The 16,710-nt window shown below is 39.2% G+C and overlaps 1 protein-coding gene across 4 annotated transcripts in view; it reads right to left on the bottom strand.

The window, feature by feature from the left end:
• The window catches only part of cdkal1 (CDK5 regulatory subunit associated protein 1-like 1), a 253,646-nt gene that overhangs the window by 9,874 nt on the left and 227,062 nt on the right, over positions 1-16,710 (bottom strand). For 3 of the 4 annotated variants that reach the window (XM_085291131.1, XM_085291130.1, XM_085291132.1), the window contains 2 exons: positions 9,979-10,062; positions 5,032-5,196 (listed from right to left, as the gene is read on the bottom strand). In XM_085291131.1, coding sequence (XP_085147257.1) covers positions 5,032-5,196; positions 9,979-10,062 — 249 coding nt within the window. Of the gene's footprint in view, positions 1-5,031; positions 5,197-9,978; positions 10,063-16,710 lie in introns of those variants that run through there. The other variant, XR_014894368.1, reaches the window with a different exon arrangement.

Below are 16,710 nucleotides of genomic sequence, written 5' to 3' on the forward strand. Positions count from 1 at the left end.
GAGAGACCGGGAAAGAGAAGGAAGATGTGATCCATCTCAATAAAAGAAAAAGTATGGTGTCATTAATGCTTTTTATTACATGGTGGGAAAAAAGCACACTTAGCAGTTTATAGATCTTAAGGTGGCCGACATGAGGTTCAACAATACACACAAAGATCTATACATAAGGTGATGATCTTCCTCTCTCTGTAGAAAATCAAAAGTGTTTCTTGTCCAGTGTTTAAAGCAAAAAAACACAATTTACTACACTTTGGGATTAGTTACACAATAAAACCAAAACGTCCAACAGAGGTTTTGTGTTTTCTGTGGATTTTGCCTCATCTGGTCCATAAAAGCATCGTCACAGACACATATTCTTTGCAAAAAAATTTGGGGATGCTTTTGGATCACTATTAATTTATCCACATTACACATCCATCCGTAACTGTAATACATTGTTGATATATTCACACATCTCTGCACCTATTAAACCAACTCATTCACCAGTTTTGGGCAACTAAGCCACATTCATCCAAATATATCTGTCGCTTTTTCCCAGCTATCCACGCAGGCTTTCATATCCTATTCTTCAATAAATGCATCCATCTATCCATCTGGCCATGATGCTTTGTCCTCACACACATCACTACATGCTGGCTTTTGTGCATTCATTACTCTCCATTTCTGACATGAAAGACATCTCACGTTGGACATTACAGACCTCAGTCCTTTCCCCTGCCAATCCCAACCACCCACTTATCTGCCACTTTCTTTTTCTTGGTTTTTTTGCCTTACATTGCTCCTCTGCATCCTAGATGAAACGACAAAGCTCAGATTCTTTCCTTCTATCAGCCATCCAGCTATCATGCACGTCATCACACACAGTCTCTTATCCTGCTCTTTTTTTCCTTTTGCCATAAGCCTGCAATTATAGACCCTGCCACAAGACACAGGAGTGAATATGCGCCTTACTGCAATCACTCGTTCGTCTCTTACTCCACCTTTTTCTGCAGTGGACTCAGCTGCAGACACTCACTGTTGCACCTCTCTCTCGACCTCATTTGTACACATTGAAAACAATATAAACCAAAAAAAATCCAAATTTTAATTAATCACTCCATAACGAACTCCACCTGCTGCCACTGTGCTTCTACCTCAGCCCTTTTCCCCATTACTGTTTCTTACAGAATGGCTTCTTGAAACCACTTCTGATGAGGCTTCAGTGAACAGTAGGTCAACTGTATCAAGTGAAGGGTCAGATGCATCTCTCGGGTCATGTGTCAGGTATTTAGTGGATTTATAAAGAATATAGCTTTCAGATACTGTTCACCTGCTATATTTATATATGTTTTTTCTTAACTTTGGAATTTTTAATAGACTCAACAAAATGGGAAAACATTTTGTATACTCGTACAATAAGCCTGTCTTTTCCAGACACTATTGTTTTTCCCAGAGAGTAGGTCGATTACTACGCTCCGCTTAAGTGCAACTCAGTACCATTAAGAGCTGACAATGCAGGTCATCAGGATTGCAGATCGTCAGTATCACTGGAGATTTTACTTAATATAACTCAGTGCTTAATTGCAAATACACCATGGAAAGCAGAGAAGCATAAACGGAACTTTTCAAGTTCAGACACAATATTTAATTAAGACAAACACTAATGTTTGCCTCTGTTTGTCTTTTAGCTTGATTTCTTAGTTGCCTTCCTTCAGTTCATTTGATACTTCTCCAAATAAATTCTCTACATTTTGTTGTCATTTGCTAAGTCCTTGACTTGCTCAAGTACCAGCAAGTCAAGACAGTCAAACTCAAAAACCTTCACAGCAGCAGTTTTGTTTGCAAAGGGACATAAAAAAAAAAAAAAAAAAAAAAATCAATGTTTCCTATTCAGCTACTGCAATTCCAAAAGATTCTCTCTCTTCTTCCTTCTGTCAAACTCAACCTCTTAACATAAATTCTCTTCTACTTCTCAGTGACCTTATCTCCCTTCTCACCTTAAAAAATTCCAGAATTTCACCTTGGGTAAGGGAATAGCTGGAAATATATGTATTTGCCCATTAAGCATGAAAAACAGTGTGCAGGTAGAGTGCTGGGTTGTTGCTGGATCTGAATGGGCATTCAATATGTGAATATTTCCAAAAGTTAGCACAATCGACCCACAATTAGTCTGTGTTGCACTATTTACACCATTTATATATGTGCAGCCCTGTTTGTTTTTAACCATTACTTAGTGATAACGATCAAGTATGGACATCTAACAGTGCCCGTCTCGTTAAAATGAGTCAAAGTTCCATGAATCCGAGTTTAATCAAGCTTAGGGATGCTGGAGTGTAACTGCCTCCTCTACAGAGGTTTTCGAGAAAACAAGTTACCAGTAGACGTTTGGGTAAACTGGCTCTATACAGGCCCATCGTTTCATTTTTGAAGGGATTACTGGTGTGTTGTTTTTTTGTTTTTTCATTTTCTTTTAGTGCTGCCTGAGGTGATTTTGGTTCATCTATCTTGAAGTGTGATCTGATGTGTGTGTGTATGAATTTATGGGCAATCCACATGTTTCTTTAGTGTCCAACAAAATAAGGCCTGGATTATTGTGTAAGATTTTCTTTTGGAAGACTGCAAGCGTTTGAGAATGAAGCTGGGTGAGGGGCGAATGCTTGTGTGCTGGATGACCTGCGGGATTCATAAAGCTAGTAGTTTTACAAGGCCTAGTCTCCTCTTCTGAACTTTTTACTGCTGAGTGACGTGCCACTTGGCTTCCTGTGAAATCCTTCTTTTCCCTTTCTTTTTTATCTCAGTTTCTGCTCTCCATTTCTCTTTCTGCTTGCTTTCCTCTTCATCCATGCCCCCTCCCACCATGTCTCTGTCTGTTCCTTTCTTCCCCTCCCTCTACGTCTGGCAGTAAAGGCTGATGGAGTGTGAAATTAGAAAGTGTATCATATTCTGCTCTGTGGCTCCATGTCCTGAGCTATAAGCTATAGCTAGTCAGAGTGAAAAATAACATGCAGTGAAACAGATATATTAACATGGTTTTGTGTGTACATGTGGTGTGTGTGTACATGTGCGTGTGTGTGTGTGTTGAAAAGGACAGTTTAGCCGGCCTGCAGCTTATCTGAAATTACTTATCTCACGGATGATACACTGGGGCTTCTTCCTAAACTACAGGACTGAGCATGGATTCAAATTATAGACAAACATAAATACACACCTGACTCAGTTGCTGAGTGCACACAATTTGAATAGCGTGTTGTAAACAAAATTTTAATAGTTTTGATAAAGAAAGTGCACAGAGTGAGATATAGATCCTCTCACTAATTGAAAAAGACAAGACCCCAGTATTTGATCAAATACATCCATAGTCCCAAGAAAGAGTTTGCAGACCAAGATTTCTGTACTTACTGCTGATACAATATATAACCTTCATCTGATTTGCAAAATACATAAAGAACTGAGTGTAAGATGAAGTCCACACCACACTTTATGAGCAATGAACGCATCCTAATCCTGATTTTAAACATTTTTTTGCGACTGTAATTATCTGTTAGGTGTACCTGCTGCACATTACATTTGCTTCCAACACAACTCACCGTCTCAGGTTCACTATTTGTTCCACCTTGGACAACTATCAGTTTGCTTACAGTGTAGCTTACAAAGAGCAACCTACAAACCTTGTTCCCAAGATGCTGTAGCTGATTTGTTCAGAGCACTATCCACCAAGTGGCTATTAGAACAGGAACCAGTAGTACCACATCATGTGAGGTGGTCTTAATAAAAGGGAACACTGGGTCGTGAAAGTATATCGTGGAGTCAGTTAAACTTCAGGGATATATATGTGTCCACTTTGGAAGCATAAGTCACTTTCACCTGCTTTGGTGCAAATTAAAGTGACAGCAGTTGCACAGGAGGCTCAACAACAAAACCTCCAAAAAATAAAATAAAAAAGGAGAATGTCTTTGGAGCCATAGACCATTGTTACTTTTCTTGCCATTCTTGGTATTATGGGAAAGTACCTGCAACCCATTCACATTGCACAAGTGTTCCACTTCTTGCAGTAGGACATTTTCATTGGCGCCAGAAGCTTTTTGTGTCTCCCAGCACCGTCTCAAGAATAGGGAGTAAATACTGTACACAAGAACAGCTGGACAGGTCTGTAAAAGTGCATCAACCAAGCACCAAGACCCAAATCTGCTCTTTTGTACAAGGAGGAGCAGGAGGAGCTCTACCAGAACCCTACAAAATTCTTCAGTAACATGCACACATGTAACCTACTGTGTTAGCATACGGTGCCGTGTACATATTCGCACCGTGCAGTGAGCACTCCTGTGCACAGATCATAATAAAGGACCAAGAACCCTCATGCCGCCCTCACGGAGGCCGATTCTGATAGGCTGAGTAGAAACATGCACAAGTAGCCTGCTGCATGCATTTTATGTCTCCTCCTGTTTCTCATCACATAAAGCAGCAGATACCATGCCTTGTTGCTGGCTCAGTGCCCTTCTATGGTCATGTCCAGCTCTCCTTCACACTCCTGAGACTGTGCTGAGACACAAAACGTCTTGTGAAGGCATGTGCAGAAGTGCAATCCTGGAGGAGCAGGTCTGCTTGTGCAGCCTGAATGGGCTGTAGGTATGGTCACATTGACACACTAGCCTAAAGCGAAAGTAGAGAGAAATTAGTCAGGAGGGAGAAGGAGAGAGCACTGATCTGTAGCCAACATGCACAAAACTTCCCTTTTTGGGAGTTGTGTTGTTTTTGCCTCTCCAGTGGACCAGAGCAGGGATAATGGACTCACAGTGATTTATACTTTGTAACTTGACACATTGATATCCCTGAAGTTTACCTTATATTGTGTTATACTGTGATCACCTGGTGTTCTTCATTTTTTGAACAAGTGTGTTTTTGGTATACTGTATATGAATATTTGAAAGACGATATCTGTTTGTGCATCCATTTAAAAATGTCATAGCACCATAATGAGTGACTGACAAGACAATGACACATCTAGGCATTAATTTAATTACTGTAACTGTAAGCATGCATGCATGTGCTTACCTGCAGCAGACCAGACACCTCTCCTTTCTGAAGTGGCATGGCAATGGAAGGAGTGAACGGCTTACTTTCCTCTACTGGTTTGCCTTTCATGAAGTGTTTTCCTGCCTCATAGACGTCCACCACAATCATCTTTCCTTTAAACTCCACCCTTTTAGGTACCAGCACCTGCAAATCGGAGGACATCATAACTGACTTCACTGCAAAAAAATACACAAATAAAAAACACTTTAAGGCAAAAATTCTAACAACTCCATATTGCTAAAATTTCAAGGTAGAATTTAATGGATTCAAATTGTGTTGTTTGCCGCTTAGTCGCCTTCTGTGGAGTACATGGAAGATAACTAAAAGACTTTACTGTGGCTGACATAAAAAAGCAGACCTATATAACCGTCCACTCCACCAGATAATGTTCCCTGGTTCTTTACATCTGTCAACCTCCATATTGATTTAGCCAGTCCACGGCGTCACAATAAAAACCAACGACGACGACAGCGGAAAAAAACAAACAAACCCCCCCAACTGAGTGCTTTCAGTTCCATTTATGGAAGACCTCAAGGTCGACAAGTACAGGAACAGCTGGGCGCTAAACCAGAGGGAAGGATTTGCTGGTTTGTCTTATTATTTCACCATGGCAACTGCACATCTTAGCTGATCACAGCAGGAAGGAAAGGGAAAACAAAGAGTTATAATTACGGATTCATGTGGAAGGGAATTTGTTCTTAATGACTTATTCCTGTAAATAAAGACTGTATGAAAATACTTTTTCCTTCAAAGACAATTTCAAACTAGCTACAAAGTCAACAAGCTGATAATGATGTATGGTGTATGATTATCGTGCCGATTTACTCCCTTTCTTTGGCTCTTCTTTTCAGATTCAGTCGTTTTATGTAGTAAACACTAATTAAATGATTTGGTGTGCGTGCATTTTTGAAGGATGTCAGGCAGTTATAAAAACTTCTTAAATTCTAATCGCTGCAAAAGTGTGACTTTCTTTGTGAAGAAGGCATCATTTTTTATCAAGCTTTGTGAACACCATAGGAGAATAATAGCAGATGTAAATCCATCCACCTAGATGGTTTACATCTGACACTACACAATAACCTTTGAAAAAGTTGTTTGAGAACTTGTTAGCATATTATACATCATCAAAGATAAAGATGATGTACAAAATGAATAATGATGATAATAAGATGGCATGTCACTGATCCTTGTCCCTGCTATAAGTCCTGTAACGTTTTTGTTTAATCCTTTCCAAGGACAGATCAGAGTTTGGGTCATCAGCCTCAGACATGCTGGGAATTCAATGTCTTGTACACATTGGCTTCAGCAAAGCGCTGACGTGCCGACTCGGATCATCTGGTGGTCCGTCTAACCATTACACTACTCTGCAGGGCTTAGGCACTGACTGAGCAGAGAATAGCGTATGAACTGGAGGAGAGATTGTTACTGGTCTGATGGCAGAGGCACGCCTGCCTCAGTGTTAATCTGTCAGCCTTCATCCAGCTGGTAAAATATGATAGGAGACTGAGTGCTGGCCAAACAGACACAAAGCCAGCACGACGTCTGCCCAATCAACACACCTGCTGCTCAACACTCTGACCACAGAGAGAGGCTGTGTGTGTGCGTGTAAGTTACCAGCAGCCAGACTGTGAGTGGAGAGGTGAAACCGCAGGGCTGTGGAAGAGATAGCTGTCTTTGTGTGTGTGTGTAGGTGAGGGTCATTCGTTGCCCATTACATAGTGATTAAATGATGAAAGAGCTTGTCTGATTTCATTGGAAACCCCCTCTCCTGCTGCCTCACTCAGACACTAACACACACACACACACACACACAGGTGGGTTGGGTACCTATTACAGCCGTCAGGATAGATATCCATCTGATGGTGTCAAAGTGAAACTAGGCCATTTGTTCACTCTCACACCTCTCTCTTCCTTATTCCTCATTTCATTCAGCCCGCACATCCTCCTCCTTTCCTTTCCTCTCAAACTCACTATTTCTTTTACAGTTCAACTACCTTAACTTCCCTTTCTCGTCATCCATTATTCCATCCATTTACACTTTTATTGCTACACAATCTTTTTAGAATAATTAGATCTGTATGGATCAATATGGTAAGAATTAAAGTGAGGCTGAACTCACAACATCTGTAATGTATAATGTGTATGAACTGGAGATCAGTGAGCTGCCTTAATGGTCCCATATAACGCTCCTTTTGGACAAGTTAATGTCTCCTGAATGTATCTGTTATGTTTCAGGTCACCACCTTTTGTTTTCTCTGCCATGTGTCTATTAACCTCTCTGTTTTAGACGGATTCCAAATGAAGCTGGTTGTAACTTTCAGTCTGTTGCCCATGACCCCTTTCATGCCCTTTTCCTGTGACTTACCTACTATTGCTATGAACACCTGGGTTAAAACAGAACCAATGTGTTTGCAGTGAGACTCATAAAAGTGAGCGTGTAAGAGGAAGAGCCGGTGCTTTATGAGCACTCGTTTCATAAACATCACCTAAGGCTACGTCTGTCGTTTTCTCTCCATTTTGGCCTCCCGTCCACACCGACACGGAAATGGTGGAAAATCACAGCTTTTGATGGAAAACGCAGCTTTTTGAAAACGCTCTCGAAAACGCGTACATTTGAAAACGGTGCTTTCGCGTCGCAGTGTGGACAGCGAAAACGGAGAGTTTCTAAAACAATGACGCATGTTAGTCATGTGATGCAGTCATGTGACCAATTAAACTAAGATAGCGGAGGGCATTATACAGCAGTTGTTTTGCTTGCTCTCAGTTTTAACAGCCCTATTAAATATTAATATCAGTCTGTGCATGCTCCAGATAGCTTTTCTTCAAATTCTTTAATTCTCACTCGCTTTTGCAACTTTGTAGTTTTGTGTTACTCGCAGCAACAACTCCACCTCATTGTTAATCCATTTAAAAAACTCTGTGCTTTTCCTCATCATTTTTCGGGAAAGCAAATAAGCGGCAGACAGAAATGTGGCACGTCGAATCTTCTTTCGTTTCACGCATGCGCAGGACTGGAACGTAAGCGTTTTCGGCCGTTTCAATGTGGACGCACAACTCTGTGAAAACGACTGAAAACGCTAGTGTGGATGCGGACAAAAACACCATTTTCAAATCTATCCGGGCTAGTGTGGCTGTAGCCTAAGTCAGCGGTCCCCAACCTTTTTTGCGCCACGGACCGGTTTATGCCCGACATTATTTTCACGGACCGGCCTTTAAGGTGTCGCGGATAAATACAACAAAATAAAACTAGTACCGGTACCGAAAAAAAGAAGATTTATTCATAACACACGTGAAAAGACCCAGGAAAACCGAGTTAACGATAAAAACGATAACAAAATAACGCTGAAAACCGATAAAAACCCTGAAAACCATACATTTCACACCTGAGCCTCAACTCTCGCGGCCCGGTACCAAACGACTCACGGACCGGTACCGGTCCGAGGCCCGGGGGTTGGGGGCCGCTGGCCTAAGTGACAAAAAAGCTTGATTTTATCAAAGAATGTTGTAGTTACAAACTTATTAAATGGCTATTTTGCAGCAAAATTAGGGATCACTTTGTAAATGATGGGAAGCACGACATCCCACTACAAGTTACTGGCAGCTAATTAAACTGTAGTCTTACACGTGGGCTCTTACAGCTATAAAAATGCAAAAATTCTTCAGGAATGATTTGAAGAAGATGACTGATTTCCAGGTGTTCCCTTTCCCAGCATTCCCAGTCTAATTCATACCAAGCATCTGTTTGATGTGCTGAAAAGACAAGTGTGATTCATGGAGTGTGCACCTCACCACTTACGGGACTTATGGGACTATTGCCTGTGGAGTCTGTTTTAACAGCACTAGAGCGTCCCAAACTATTTTAGGCAAATGTTTAAAGTGTTTGCATGTTCAGCAGGAGTATGGATATTTCAACACAAGAGGGTCAGAGATTGTGCTTAAGTACGGTCAGCTGACACACATGCCAAGACATACACAAATCCAGGCACGCATTAAGGAGTGCGCACTCATGCAACGCACACATGAACCGAGTAACACTTGTAACTGAAGTTTATAGCCTACAGAAGAAAGTGCAAAGGAGGAGGAGAAGAGGGGAGGAGAGGGAAGTGGAAGGGAGGAAAAATTATTACCATCCTTTGCCCTCCCTGCTAATAAAAAGCATAACTTCAAACATGTTTCTGATGATGGTTAAAGCAGGAGGAAATTGATTTATTTGAAGATGTTTTAAAGTGGATTTTTCACAGGTTGAGAGGGTCTTTGAAGCCATGCAAAGGTATATGTGTGTGTGAGGTTGCAGGATGGAATGTTCATGTCTTTAGGGCTGACCTTAATGTTAGTACAGTTAAAAAAAAAATAGTACTGCTGCTATCAGCCTCCAAATGCTGCCATGACCACCGCAGGGTGTATGTGTGTATTTGTGAGTGTGTTTGACATTACAACTAACCTAGTTTACTCAATACAAGCTCAAATATTTGACACCTAATGTGACTAGTCCTGAGACATGAAGAAGAGTTGGAAAAGTTTCACACTGAAAAAACATATTCGTTAAATTATTGATTAATTTGCCTTTCCGCTAGAGTTTTCTATGGAGGAAAGTGTATGTGGAGAGCATCTTAAGCATTATTGATGCATACAGTGCAAGAGCTTGGCTAAATGGTTCTTTAGCAGACAAGCTATTCATAAGTCTGTGCACTTAGATTAAATTTTCACTATCAAAATATTTTTTTAAATATTACCACACTAAAATTCACACTTTTTATTTGGTAGAGAACAATTAAATTCAGCAAAGGCACAGCTCACAGTTATCCTCACTGGCTCCTTGAGATTGCATTTAAGAAATATATTTGATATATAAACGGTGAGAAACAAACACGATTTATGGATTCTGTGCTTGAGTCGTTGGTTAATGTATCTGGACAATAACCTTACCTGTTCGTAGTACTTGTTGTGAGCCACATAGTATTGGGAATCAAATGACTCCTCTGTCACCAACACATGCTGTCTCTCCCCTACCTGCACAGACAGAGGGAGGAAGAGTGAAAAGGAGAGAGAAAGAAGTTATCCAATGGATTTACTCAGACAAAAAGGAAAAATTGTACTATAATAAAGGTGGACATCAATTAACCACTCACAATAAACAAGCTGTAAAGCCATTTGATTTAAGCTCATCCAATAAAACTGTGCTAGTTTTGCTGAAAAAGAACACATTTACTGCTGCAGCGTACACATGCACAGCAGACGTTTATGAATGTCTGCCGTGCATAGATGCGTTGGCTATGGGGTTTCAGTTTTTGTTACATAGGCCGCGTTTCTTCTTCAGTTTTAATTAAAGCAAGCTTCCTCAGTCAAGCTTCTATTCACGGAGATCCAATATTCAATAAAAGCTTTGCTCTTTCACGTTTTTTTCAAGTTTTATGTTAGTGCCCGCTGTTCACCTTTTAATTAAAATCTCAAGGTTTCAGAGCCACTTCAGTTTTAGTGCTTTGCAAAGAGATGGCGAGCACTATTCAGTTCAGAAAACTGCATTTAAAAAAAAAAAAGAAGAAAAAAAAGTCTACACACGATGCAATTCAGATGCATACAGAAAACAGTCTATTCAGGACATCAGAAAATCAAATACTACAAGGTCTCCCCATCTGGCAATTTAGTGTCGGATGAAATGAGAGAAAGCACATTTTTGTGGAGGAATGTTGTTGACTCTCTGAAGGATTCATAGAAGAGTAGAATAACTTTTTTGAAAGTTCTACAGGAAAGAATAAAATCTATTTAGGACTAGTTTTCTTACCAAAAAGGGGGAAGCGTTTCCACATTTGAACAAGAATCAATTCATCACAGTTTCTGTGCTTCATGACTATATATACGCCCGTACATTTCCTAAACGGCTAATTCATTTTAAACATAATTTAACAGGTATAAATTATGCATTAATACTTCCCTTCATCTCTGACGTAACTTTGGCCAGTATCACCTTTAGGGTCATCTTCTTGGACAGCCGTGACTAAAAGTGACCAATGGATCAGTAGCTCCACTTGTGTTAAATCCTTGTATTTTCACTCTTCTCTTTATGGTAGACTTGATTAATGCGCACATGCATCACCTGGCATGCAGCCTGTTTCAGTTGCTCCTTTTTCTCCATATTTGAACTTTTAATTATTTTCTTTGTCTTTTACTTAGTATTAGATTGTTTGTTTTCATAGTTTTCTCATACATAATTTCCTGCCTCCTGGAGATTTTTCATGACCTTGTTGTGAAGAGGTTTTTCTATATCATGACTGATCACCACACACGCGTCTTGAGGATTTCCAGGCCGGTTTATGTTGCCAAACACAGCACAATGTACCAAACTGTGGATGTCCTAATGTTCACACCGTCTCTCAGATGGATTTGTTTTCTTTTTGCAGGCTAAGACAACTTGCACTGATATCTGCTTCGACTTGGGGTTCACAGAAGTACTTTTTAAAAGCCAACATGAGAGTTTAAACCGAAGCCAGGCTTTGATCTTCTAATTAATGAAAAAACAATAATGAAAAAAGTAGCCATACTTTTTAATTTAACAGTTTTGAGTAAACTGTCCATTTCATTTGAGCCCATGAAAACAGGCTGACAGCATTCAGGGCTTAAAGCAACACTGTGCAACTTCAACTGTGAGAAAAGTGTCACCGTTTAAACATTTTTGGACCTAACTGCATTTGAAAATGTTTCAAATTCAGGTGTCCTGTGGGTAGCATTTGCATTTTAACTCTGTCAGTGATGAGACCTTTACTCAGAGTATGCTGACTGATCATTTCCTTAGCAAAATGTCAGAGCCTTAGAAGTCATGGCTCTGACATATCGCCCAAGGTATTTCCATTTTTGCAGACGTCCATATTCTGCGCTCTCTTCTTCCTTTTTTTTTTTCCCCCCATGTTTACCCTTTTTCTTACATCCCTCTCTACTGTCTCTGGGCTGTCTCTTTGTTTTCAGCCACTTCCTCTCATCATTGACTGACTCTCACAGAGAACACCTGCAGAGGATGAGACAGACTCAAAAAGCAATCAAATAAATTGTTTTTATTTGAAGGGTTTTATTTTCAGGGGGAGAAGTGGGTAAAAAAAAAAACATAAGACCATTATTACTGGACAGCAAGCACTCAATTGTTGCCTTTCTTAGTGCACTTAAACTGAAAACAAAATATTTTTCCAGGAAGATAAAAAATACCTTTTATTTAGTCATAGTCAAATTCTCCTTTCCCCTTCAAGTACATTACAAAATTATAAATATAAAATGTATGTGGAAATGTATGCACACATACTAATGTTGCCTGAGTGCATCTAAAAAAGAAAGTATTGTTGAAAAAGTTATTTTTTGTAATTTAATTGATAAAAATGTAATTTTCATGGAGTCTAAGTGCATATGTCAAACTTCTCTTTAATTTTAATTTTGATTGAACCCTGGTATCTTTAATTCAGCTTTTCAACACATTACTGCTCAAACAGTAAAATACTGTGTAGCTTAATTTAGCTCTGTACATGCAAACACAATCTTGGGGAAGACTGCAAACTTGACAGTGGCCCAGATGACCATCATCAACACCGTCTAGAAGGAAGGCGAGCCACAGAAGGTCATTTCAAAAAAGGCTGACTGTTCACAGTGCTGCATGGAAAACTAAGTGGTAGAGGAAAGTGTGGCAGGAAAAAGTGCACACACAAGCAACAGGGATGACCGTAGCCTTAAGAGGACTGTCAAGAAAAGTCGATTCAAGAACACGGGGAATGAAGCCACAGATGGGTAGGAATGTGGCTAAACTGTCACATTACCAATGTCAAGCCACCCCTGAACCAGAGACAACGTCAAAAGTGTCTAAGTACTGAACTGCTGCTCAGTGGTCCTTTTTAGATGAAAGTAAGATTTTAAGTCAAGGAAATCAAGGTCCTATAAACAGTCTTAAGGTCCTACGGCAGGATAATTCAAGCTAGTGTGAAGTTTATTCATTCTGTACTGATTTAGGGTCCCATGTGGTCATCTTCTAATGGTGGTGAAGGTTTACCCACTATGTATGATCAAGTCAAAAAGTCAATGTTGCAACCTACTGGAGGTTTCAGAGCATTTCATGCATTCTTTCGCTGACAAGCTTCATAGAGATGCTGATATCTTTTCCAGCAGGACTCAACACTTTCTCACAGTACCAAAACTGCTGACCAACTTTTACTGTACTTGATTGACCTTTATATTTACCATTTTGAATTAAATAAAAAATAAATAATGTAAATATTGTAAGGAGTAGTTCCAAAGTAGTTCTCCAGTAATAACAGTTTATGCATGCATTTGTTTTGGCTTGTTTTTTCCTCTCATATCTGCGTATGTATGTGTATTTAGATTTGTATTTACTCCATCTGTTGAAGAACGTCACAGCTTTACAAAGAAGGACTGAATGTCTTTACACAGCATGATGGTTTTTTATTTCACCATCCAGAGAGCAACATCCCAGGATACACCGAAGATCCAGTAAAGATTTGCGGGATCATGTGTTTAATTGATAATTAATCCACATCATAACAAGAACAAGGAGATGACTGTGGCTTTGAATTTTAATCACCATTTTTATCTGTGCCACTAAACATCATCCAAATGATTTTGCTGCTGTCGTTTTCATTTTGAGCAGGAAGACTAATCCGGGCGAGAAGCAGTCGGTGCATGTTGTAGTGGGATACGTAACGTCATTCAGACATAGGTTAGTATTACATTCATGCCCGTCACAGCTTCATTCAGACATTCCCACAATGATGCAACAAACCACTATTACAGAATTATTTAATACGTGCAAGATTTCACAGCACAGCAGCTGATATTTAATGCATTGGGTTAGAGTTTTCTTCACATGGGGACTACATTTTAATACTTAAAGCAGTCAACTAATAAAAAAAGCAGCTCAAGTATATAAATCACTGATCCCTGTCGTCGTGTTCAAATGTCTGCAATTATTTTTTCAGTTATTTACGACATTACGAGTGTACTGTAACTACTGTTACACCATGTGTGTAAATGCATGCACCTCTTTCAATTTGGAGAAGGTTGCTGACGGACTGTGATGTTGTGTGGTGCTGCAGGTATGCAATAAAGAAAGTGACAAAAAAAAAAAAAAAAACTTTGTCAGAAACAGTATTGTAGTTTCTTCTTTTGAGTCGTAAACCTGAACATCCGCCTTTGGTTTGTTCTGAAATGTTGAAAAGCTCAGTTTGTGTGGAGAAGAATCCTGAACACCACTGTTGAGCAGTGGCTTGTAGACTTACAAACACAACGCTAAATGCCGTTCTAGCAACCATTGTACATTTTATCACAACAGTCTTGCACAGACGCACTCATTTTTACCTCAACTATCCTCTGCACTCATTATCCATCCATATGATTCTTATATACACACAGTTTATCACACAAACACATACATAAACATACACAATACATAAACGTTGCTCAACTATGACATACGCACAAAGTGGCACACACACGGCTTTTTTGTAGCTACTTGTAGAAAGATAGTTTGTTTTGTTGGCTGCTGAACAATCGCTGTGGGGTGTGATTTAACAGGGCTAAAGAAAGAAGCTCTGATCTTTAGGAGGTTCTCTTTGATTCTTGAAAGATGAAGGGAAAAATCGCCCCTGTTGGTCTGGGTATTTTGTTTTAGCCTCAAAGTAAAAAACAATATAAAAGAGACTCAAATTTTTAAGTGTTGGCCATGAAACAGAGGGGATTATGGGTGGTTTTGGTTTAATGATTGCAGGGACAAATGTAAAATCAAATCAAGTTATACAAATAAACTGTTCTACACAAGGCATAATTACTTTAGACAGAGTAATAGCTTACAAATGATGAAGACACAAGGAATAGACGCAAGAAAGGTTGGAAAACAAATGAAAAAAGGATCAACATTGAAGAAATTTAGTCAAACTAAGCTAAAACAGAATAGCCTGGGAGCAGATATCAGATCTTTGTCCCAGTCAAAGCCTCTACAAGCTGGTCCAGGTCAATAACTTCACACACATACACACCAGCAGTTTCTTCACCAAGTCAATAAACCTTCCTAACACTCTGTTCGGGCAATGCACTTGACTGTTTTTACAGCAGATTCAAATTGCATTGTGCTTGTTTCTCTGAGCCCTTCAGAACTGCAACAATATAAAGTATATAAGAAGAAATGTGTGGTTTGCTAGCCTGTGGAAACTATCACTGTTTTACCTACCTCCAGCAAGTAAAGGAAAGTGAGATCAACCATAATCTGACAGCTGAATTTACAGTTTGATAATGCATGACTCCAAATAAGCAGTGATTATGTATAATTAAGTAATGACTACTGAATATTTTAGGGGGGGGAAATAGAGAAGTTAGCTTAGAAAACAATGCAACAGTTCTGGTTAATCTTAAATATGTCAAACTCTGATTACACACAAATTAAAGCATACACAGAAAAGGAAACGAAGCAATCAATGTCTTTAAGCTTTCAGGGAGGAACTACACTTTGAGAAAAAATGTTGGAAATTTCAGTGGTAAAATTAAGTGAAAAGTTCTTTTATAGCTTTTAAAGGAAGTTTGAAAGTCCTTCAGATCTGCCCAGATCTACACACAAACACTCCTGCTAGTAAGAAAAGCGGACCATGAATGCATGAATAACTCTTTTAAAGGTGGTTGTGTGTGAAGATTTTTCTGTTTGACGGAAACAGAAAAAATAAATAAATTAAAACCTGGTGCTTGTTAATCCAAAGTAGTCTCCATCCACCTGCCTGAAACTTCAGTGCCTACATGTACATTGGTGGGAACATAGTTTGCAACTGTAAATGTGAAAATCCATTACGGTGGAATTCATTCTTTTAACACAAAATACACAATAACGCCATAATGCAGATTAAATCATACAAAGGGAAACTTCTCATGCTTTTGAGATTATGCATATGATACACAAAAATTATCCTGTAACATTGTCTCTTACAAAACAAGTTCACGGTGACATTTAAAGTGCTTATTGGCTTTTTTTCTTTTAAGTATTTTTCAAGGATTTCAATATTTTGGTGACTATAGATTAGAAATATCCCTGCTGTTGTGAGGTTTTAACTTATACGGATGTTTATACAGACCTGATGAGAGTATTTAATTACACAATTTGGGGCGGGGGACTAAAATGCTGTCTGGAAATTTAAAACCTCCCTATTTCCCTGGATATTTCAGTAAATCATTTGCTGATTTAATAAAACATATACAATAGAGTCAAAGCTGAAGGAAAAATCAGTGTTTGTGCTTATTTTCTACTTGGAACCTTGAGTATCAGTGAACCATTGACCGAGCCATATAATAGTCAAGACTGAAAAACAGCTTGGAACAAGTTGAAGAGCTGGAATACAGCAGAATAGTAACTCTTCAATGACATGCCCATTGTAGAGTCTTTACTTTACAATGCAAAGCTCCTTGAAAGCGACTGTTATTATATGCAGGTACTATATAAATAAATAAAAATTGCATTTGAAGGTTGTCTATGGAAGAATAATGACGGATTAATAGGAGACAGAAGTATAATGGAAAATCTGTAACAGTTCAGGTTTGGAGTTAGCCACACTAGTTGTAATGGTAAAGGTTAGGGTAAAGAGCTTTGCGGAAAAAATACGTCAATGAGGATCATCACAAATACAGAAAGGG

This window comes from Mchenga conophoros, linkage group LG11 (genome assembly GCF_057382185.1).
Source record: "Mchenga conophoros isolate Kocher_MC1m ecotype Shallow Benthic linkage group LG11, M_conophoros_male_GT1.1, whole genome shotgun sequence".
In the NCBI taxonomy this organism is placed as follows: domain Eukaryota; kingdom Metazoa; phylum Chordata; class Actinopteri; order Cichliformes; family Cichlidae; genus Mchenga; species Mchenga conophoros.